General features: G+C 29.3%; 1 protein-coding gene and 1 long non-coding RNA gene across 4 annotated transcripts; one reads left to right on the top strand and one right to left on the bottom strand.

Annotated features, from left to right (window-relative positions):
* Positions 1 to 276: 276 nt before the first annotated feature.
* On the top strand, positions 277 to 1,483 carry LOC107069583 (uncharacterized). 2 transcript variants are annotated; one of them, XR_016175877.1, is made up of 3 exons: positions 277 to 417; positions 955 to 1,098; positions 1,190 to 1,483. It is a non-coding gene; the product is annotated as an uncharacterized LOC107069583 (long non-coding RNA). The 2 variants fall into 2 exon arrangements; XR_001476137.2 differs by lacking the exon at positions 277 to 417 and adding an exon at positions 641 to 799.
* Positions 864 to 2,588, bottom strand: slv (sugar transporter SWEET1). Of its 2 annotated transcripts, XM_089170178.1 has the most exons (5): positions 2,451 to 2,588; positions 2,009 to 2,145; positions 1,688 to 1,765; positions 1,284 to 1,566; positions 864 to 1,135 (listed from the first exon to the last, which is right to left on the bottom strand). In XM_089170178.1, exons 2-5 carry the CDS (start codon positions 2,083 to 2,085, stop codon positions 917 to 919), a joined length of 657 nt encoding a protein of 218 aa, XP_089026304.1. In that variant the 5' UTR covers positions 2,086 to 2,145; positions 2,451 to 2,588; the 3' UTR covers positions 864 to 916. The 2 variants fall into 2 exon arrangements, with proteins under 2 accessions (XP_089026304.1, XP_015182512.1); XM_015327026.2 differs by lacking the exon at positions 2,451 to 2,588 and having other exon boundaries at positions 2,009 to 2,417.
* Between the last annotated feature and the right edge of the window lie 5,395 nt (positions 2,589 to 7,983).

The following is a 7,983-nucleotide window of genomic DNA, read 5'->3' as shown; positions in this document are numbered from 1 at the left end:
AGTTTTTACAAATGTATATACATAAATTATATACTAAATGTTTTAAACGAATATTTACTCAATGTCTAAGGATTATTTCCAATCTTTTTTGCGAATATTTATTCGAAGTTCAATTCTATAAAAATAACTGGTATCGAAGTATAAATATTTAGCTATATAAGAGTACCTGTGTGATTTCTATTAACGTTTACAAAACTCATAAACTATTCTATTCTATTTTACCAACAGAAAAATATTACGAATACTATTTTTAAATATAATTATCATTTCATAAATTTTTCATTAATATACAATTTTTATTTCGAATATTCGATTATTAACAAAGGTTTATTTTATATATATATAACTACAATATTAATTTAATTCAATATGTACACCAATCACCTAGCTACATTCTAGAGAAGTTATCATCTATTGGTAAGTTAGACAGGAAATGATTTATTAGACATATTTAGCTATTACAACATCTAATAAATATTTAACAAATAGATGTTTTTTATTTATATATTATCGTGAATAAATAAAAATCAAAGAGAAAACATTGGTCTAAAATTTATTCATAAATCAATTTATTTAACATTGCGGTATTTTTAGAAGTAAAAATCGTTTATCGTAGTTATATATAAATTATTATATATTTGTTCTCATTTGTTAATTATTATATATTTGTTCACATTCTATCGCGTATTTTTAATTTAAAAAAGAATAAATGTTCATAGTATATACGTGGTATATACATTAAAATACACATATTATATGGAATTAAAATGTGCTTTAGTGTAGACGTTACTATTTAGAGGTTACAAAAATGAATAAATTTGTTTAGAGTATACTTCCTACAAATAAATTGATATTTATCTTAATTTCATTTTGAGTTATTTATTTATAAATATATTTTTAATTTTAATACATTTGTTTATATTAAATGTGTTTGATCAATTATTGATTTACTAGGAAAGCAATAAAATAAGGATAATTGAAAGGCAGATAAAATGCAGCCCATAAAATTAGGCGTTTGAATAAATCGGTCATTGATTAAACAACCATAAACAAACCATTGACAAGAGACTATTAAAGAAGATAATATAACAGGAAATGGTAAACTGTCTGTGTTCTTGACCCTTAAAACATGTACCTATAACAGATTTCAATATTATCGTTTATATATTCATTTGTTTATTCTTTTTAGAAAAATGTCATATTTCAATATGTATGCATACAAAATACAAAAATATCTAATTAATTTTTAAAAAGCGACGTAATAGATAAAATAGATTGCTTACCAACATAACTAAAGGTGATGCAAAAAAGAGAATAGTAACACTACAGCTTATTAAACCAATATATTTTGTAGCAATATCTTTATCTGTTTCATGAGCAACATAAAAATAAACGACTGCGAGGAAGCAAGTTGCTGCTATAAATTGTTTTAGTGTTACTGATTTTTTTACATTGTATATAATAAATATAATAACATAGCATACTTGCGATATTATTCCAAAAATATTTACTATTACTATAAAGGTATCACCAATTAAGAGCCCATATCTTAGCCACAAGCTACATCTGTTAAAATGAACCGATCACTTTCGAATGATAATTCATTCATACTTGTATATTATGATTAGTATGTATATATAAATTACTAGTACTATTTTATTTGATTAACTTTTCAAAATATACATACGCCATATAACATGTTACAAATGCTAAACTGGAAGAATCTCCAGTTGTACCATTTTTAATATATTTTCTGCAAACTAACCTGTAAAAATGATATTTTTTACACAAATACAAATAAAAAATAATAGTTTTATCAATATAATATCATCCCACTATCAAAATATAAATATATATGTAGAGTTAAATAATAAAGTATAAAATAATCTATAAATTCAATATTGATAAGATAAGAAAAGACATTATTTTTTTTATTATGAGGTCATTAATTTAATTAAATTAGATAAGATTGTATACAAGAAATATTTGAGAATAATCAGTTACTTACACGCCAGCCAAAAATTGTAAAATTGTACATATTGATGCTGATGCTGCTAATGTATCCTTAATCTCCGTCGAAACCATGATTTAAATTAATTGTTCTATCATTGTCAAGCGATAAAATGTTCATTTGAGATGAGATACCTAAGAAATTTACAAGTATCATATCCTGGAAATTTCATGATAAAAACCGCGCTTTTTTTATTTACTTTTATTCAATTTGATAAAAAATGATAATTTCTTTTGGCGAGTTTTATTGTAAGATTATAAGTGATTTTTCTCAAAATATCGGAAATAGCCTAAATGGAAAATTTATAATTTTTTCTAATTATTATATTAATAAACACATCATAAATTGCGATTAATTTTCTTTATTAATAAAAATAAAAAAATCGATCGTAATCAGTAAATAAATTATAATTAAATGCAATTGCATTTCTTCTTAGTACGTGGAATTTGTAGCTAGAGGGTGATAAACCATGTGTCACAAAATAGCATAAGTTTTGAATATCTACAAAACTTATAATTTGTGGTCGTAAAGTCATGGAGACTACACAAGGAGCACGAACTCAAACGTATTAATTGCCAAAATCTATCCACGCAAATCATATATTTAAGTTTTCTTGTTTCATCACTAGGGTCGCTAATATGCCCTTTGTACTAGGGATCCTATAGGAGGGATGCGCCATGTACATTGCTGGGGGACCGGAACTTGATTTTGCGCGCGAATGATTCAAACATTGAAATAATTATGAAATAATGAATTGCATCAAATACAGAAACAAAATGAACTCTATTTAATGATAATTAAAAATTTATATTAAAATAGAATATGTTACACGAAAAAATTATTATAAATTCAAGCGGTCCCCCAAAATTTTCAGCCAATGGCACATGAGCTGAATATGAATGGCGCATCCCTCCTACATGATCCCTACTTTGTACTAGGGATCCTGTAAGAGGGATGCGCCATGTACATTGCTGGGGGACCGGAACTTGATTTTGCGCGCGAATGATTCAAACATTGAAATAATTATGAAATAATGAATTGCATCAAATACAGAAACAAAATGAACTCTATTTAATGATAATTAAAAATTTATATTAAAATAGAATAGGTTACACAAAAAAATTATTATAAATTCAAATAGAAAGATTCAATTAAGTTTGATTTGATAAAAGGCATTACAGTATTTGAAATTTCCAAACAACTTGTAGAAATTTATACAATTTTAATAAATACAATTATCTACTATATATATTATATTTACAATTATTTTAATCACTCGTACAATTTGTTTTTAATTTCCAATATTAATAAATCAGCTAGGATTCCTGGGTATTATATCTTCATAAAATGGCATCAACATCAATTCCCAATTTTCGATAATTGTAATAAAAGCCAGTGCTGTCAGATCGTGGGTAAATCTTACCCTCTCCCTGTGCCACTGGGATTGCACATAATGAAAGTTTTCCATGTCCGTGTGTTTGGGATGTCGAAAGAAGTCGAGTGTAACCGAAGTTGGCGGGCACGCCGGAGTGGCACACTATGAAAGCGACTCGTGTCCATGTGTTCGGACGACACTCATCCCAGTGGCACAGGGAGAGGGTAAGATTTACCCACGATCTGACAGCACTGATAAAAGCTTCTTTCTGGAAATATATTTCTAGAAAAATAAAAAAATTGTATAATATTTGAATGATTAATATTTTAGTATTTTATATTTAATATTTTAATATTTGGTTATTATTGTTTTAGATAGTATTTTCGTTAGTTTTAAAATATTTTACTAATTCAATATAATTTTGTAATAATCAGTATGATTAAGACTGTTGATGAGACAAATGATTTATTTCATTTAATATTTATTAGTTTAGTTTAAAATCAATTAAAAATTAGTATAATCAGACAAAATTTTACAAACCATAAAACTGAATATTTTTTCACGTTTTCAGCTGACATTACTATTTTGCAACCACAATTTTCGACGTTCTTCTTTTTTTGGAAAACGAAAAAATTTACGGTCTTGCGTAATTCGTGTTGAACTTTTGCAGTAATTAAGAATACACTGTCGAACCATGATTATTTATTACAAACAATCATTCTTTCTACGGTCAATAACAAAAATTATTTTATAACATTCATTGACGAATATACGCATTATGGCGTAACTTATTTATTAGAGCATAAGTCCGATGTTTACATAGTTTTCAAAGATTACGTTGTAAAGAGTGAGGCTCGGTTTAATTTAAAGTTAGTCAATTTGTATTGTGATAATGGTAGAGAATATCTATCAAATGAAATGAAAGATTATTGCGTTCAAAAGGGAATAAGTTACCATTTAACGGTTCCGCGTACTTCTCAATTGAATGGTGTTGCAGAACGCATGAATAGAACTATAACCGAAAAAGCACGGGCTATGATAAATAGTACTGATCTAGAAAAGAAATTTTGGGAAGAAGCAGTCTTAACTGCAACTTATTTAATTAATTTAACGTCAACGCGGGCTCTTACAATAGATAAAACTCCGTTTGAATTATGGCATAATAAAAGGCCGAGTTTAAAATATCTGAAGGTATTTGGTTCCACAGTCTATGTGCATAATAAAATTAGAAAGTCTAAATTCAATAAAAAATCTTACAAAGCTATATTAGTTGGATTTGTATCGAATGGATATAAAATTTGGAATGTTAAGTATAGAAAATTTGAAATAATAAGGGATGTAATAGTAGATGAAATAAATTACTTGAACTTTCGACCGGTACTGAAAGAAGTAAATTCGGAAAGAGATTCACATGAAACTGATGCGTCAAGTGTGATGCCAAAATCAGTAGAAATGAGAGGTGAGATAAATAAATCTGATAGTGAGAAATCAGATGTATGTAAAAGAAATAAATCTGATAGTGAGAAATCAGATATGGTAAGTTCGAGAGAGAAAGTAATAGTAGATCCCATAAAAAGTAAAATTATACCTGAAACAGATATAGTTGTAGAGCCGAAATCTAAGGATATTAAAGAGGGGAAATCTAAGGATAGTATAGGACCCAGAAGGAGTGGTAGGATTAAACAATGATCTCCTATCTCGTATGATGAAATGGAGATTGATAATGATTATCTGTTGACTACACAATCTATAGTTTATTCAATTTCCATGTCATTTGAAGAAATTAAGACGAGAAATGAAAAAGAAAAATGGGAACAAGCTATTGCAGATGAAATAAATTCACTTATTATGAACAAAACTTGGAATTTGATATCGAAGCCAAAAGATAAGAACATTGTCGATTGCAAGTGGGTATTTGCAGTTAAAAATGATGAATTTGGGAATCCAATTAAATACAAGGCTAGACTTGTTGCTCGAGGTTTTAGTCAAAAATATTTGATAGATTATAATGAAACTTTTGCACCAGTTGCTAGGATTTCAAGTTTTCGATTCTTTATTGCTTTTGCAAATCATCATGGTTTATTACATGGATATGAAAACCGCATTTTTGAACGGTGTATTAAAAGAGGAAATTTACATGAGGGTTCCTGAAGGCGTAAAAAGCAATAGTAATCAAGTATGCAAATTGAATAAAGCTTTATATGGTCTAAAACAATCTGCTAGATGTTGGTTCGAGATGTTTGATAAAGCCCTTGTAGAAAAAGGATTCCGAAATTCGCCAGTAGATCGTTGCATTTATATTTTGGATAAAAAGAATATATTGAGAATATTGTAGAGAATATATTAAGAATATATTGGTACTATATGTGGATGATCTTGTGATAGTGACTGCTGGGATAGAGAAAATGAGAGCTTTTAAGAGTTATCTAATGAATAAGTTTTGCATGACAGACTTAAATGAAATTAAATTATTTTTAGGAATTAAAGTTGAGAGAATCAAAGGAAAAATATCATTAGATTAGAGTTCATATTTCAAAACTATTCTTCAAAGGTTTAATATGCAAGATTGCAAGCCCGTTAGTACATTCCTTCCTACTGTATGAGATCATTTAGCTTTGAATTCAGATGAAAAATATGATGCACCCTGTCGAAATTTAATTGGATGTTTGATGTACATAATGGTTTGTACAAGACCCGATTTGAGTATTGCTGTGAATACCCTGAGTCGGTACTCAAATAAAAGTAACAAAGAACTTTGGCAAAACCTTAAAAGAATTCTCAGATGCCTTAAGGGATCAGCTGATATTAAATTAACTTACACTAGAACCGACTATAAGAACATATTGAGTGGTTATGTCGATTCTGATTGTAAAGGTAATGAACAAACGGATCGGAGAAGTACAACTGGATATTTATTTAAGTTATACGAACAATGTACCATCAGTTGGAATATAAAAAGACAAGCATCGGTAACTACTTCGTCTACAGAGGCAGAATATATGGCTCTCTTCGAAGCCGTGAAAGAGGCACTCTGGATAAAATCATTAGCGTTTAGTATTAATATACATATTTCCGAACCGATTGTAATATACGAGGATAACATGGGTTGCATCAGTATAGCAAATAATCCAGGCAATCACAGACGATCGAAACATATAGATATCAAGTACCATTTCACAAGAGAACAAGTTGAAAAAGGTGTAACAAAACTCGAATTTATTCCTACAGGTAACCAAGTAGCAGACACTTTAACTAAGCCACTGCCAGTAGTCAAATTCCTGGAATTCAGAGATGGAATGAGACTGAAGTAGTTATATGGATAGCAGACTTAAAATCATTTACTATGTATTCATTTATTGTTTTAAGTGGCTGGGTGGGTTTTTTTCTGGGTTTCCCCATTCCTTAGCAATGAATATTGGACCATATGTATTTGTTCCCAGAAGTAGAGTCAAACTTAGTGGAAGTTTCGTTTTTACTTAGATCATTTATTTGTTGATAGTATAATCTTATTTAAAACGACATAAAAGCGACTTAATGTAAACATTTAATCGATTGAATTTTGAGGGGGCGTGTTAAATTCTACGCAGTATTCTTTATTCTGCGTTTATATTACCATATCTACAAAACGCTATCGATACTTTTATGTATATAAATAATATCCGATATCCAGTGTGGGACACAGAGTGTTTTGTTCTATCGATGGGCGGTCCTTCTTAATTTTTGTTTTCTTTATCCCTACCAAGGAGCAGCTGCATCTTAAGTGTTTGGCGACGAAATATTTTTATTTTGGTTTATTCGTAATTCGTTCATTCCTTTTCTACTGCTGATTGAGTAAAGACGTGCTTCCACCTTGTCATATAAAATAAAGAGAAAATTGTGTTATAAGAAAGAGTATTTTTAATATCCCCTATAACTCAATAGTTAATTATAATATTTGCGAAATAAATAATTTAATATTAATTTTTCAATAAAATAGAAACATTTTTAAATAGAAAAGAAATGACACGTTTAGTAAAAAAAAACAGACCACGCACCTTCTTTCTTTATTTCGACCGTCGGTTGGTTTGGACCTTATACTTTTGTCGCATACCTACGTGCTTATCTCTGTTTATTCTTCTACTCTTCTATCGCTCTACCTACAAACATTTCGAATATTGAAATATGTGTCCACTCTTTGTAGTATGCAATCGTACACAAACACACACATATACAAGTTTTCAGTTAAAAAGAAATATGAAAAAATATTTTTTTACTCAAAATACACTTTGCCAGAAATAAACATAAAGATTATTATAAAACAATTAAGATATATTCCGTCTAACGTAAAAGAAGAGTGGCGAGATTTAGATTGGGGAATGAGATGAGGGAAGGGAGATACTGGGAGGAGGAGGAGAAGAAAAAATGTAGGGTGTGTGGTTGGGAGATAGAGATATGGGAGCATGTGTTGGAGAGCTGCAGTAGAGATATTGGGCAGGAGGACGGGAGAGGAGTGGAAGAGAGGATCAAGGAAATTTTGGATGAGAGTGGAAGGGGGAGGAGTGGATGAAGAGGATTGGGAGTATGAGAGAGAAGAAGGAGAGACAAGGATGGGAATAAG

Source organism: Polistes dominula, unplaced genomic scaffold, assembly GCF_049000335.1.
Source record: "Polistes dominula isolate Pdom_NZ unplaced genomic scaffold, Pdom_raw_medaka contig_15, whole genome shotgun sequence".
Classification (NCBI taxonomy): domain Eukaryota; kingdom Metazoa; phylum Arthropoda; class Insecta; order Hymenoptera; family Vespidae; genus Polistes; species Polistes dominula.
This window is presented reverse-complemented; position numbering and strand designations above follow the sequence as displayed.

Excerpts from the sequence above, each read along its gene's own strand:
- slv (XM_089170178.1), bottom strand. The coding sequence starts at position 2,085 with ATGGTTTCGACGGAGATTAAGGATACATTAGCAGCATCAGCATCAATA. Across the intron at positions 1,567-1,687 it reads TTTGTAACATGTTATATGGC|ATGTAGCTTGTGGCTAAGAT; the intron begins GTATGTATATTT and ends TCATTTTAACAG. Across the intron at positions 1,136-1,283 it reads CATCACCTTTAGTTATGTTG|GTACATGTTTTAAGGGTCAA; the intron begins GTAAGCAATCTA and ends AATCTGTTATAG.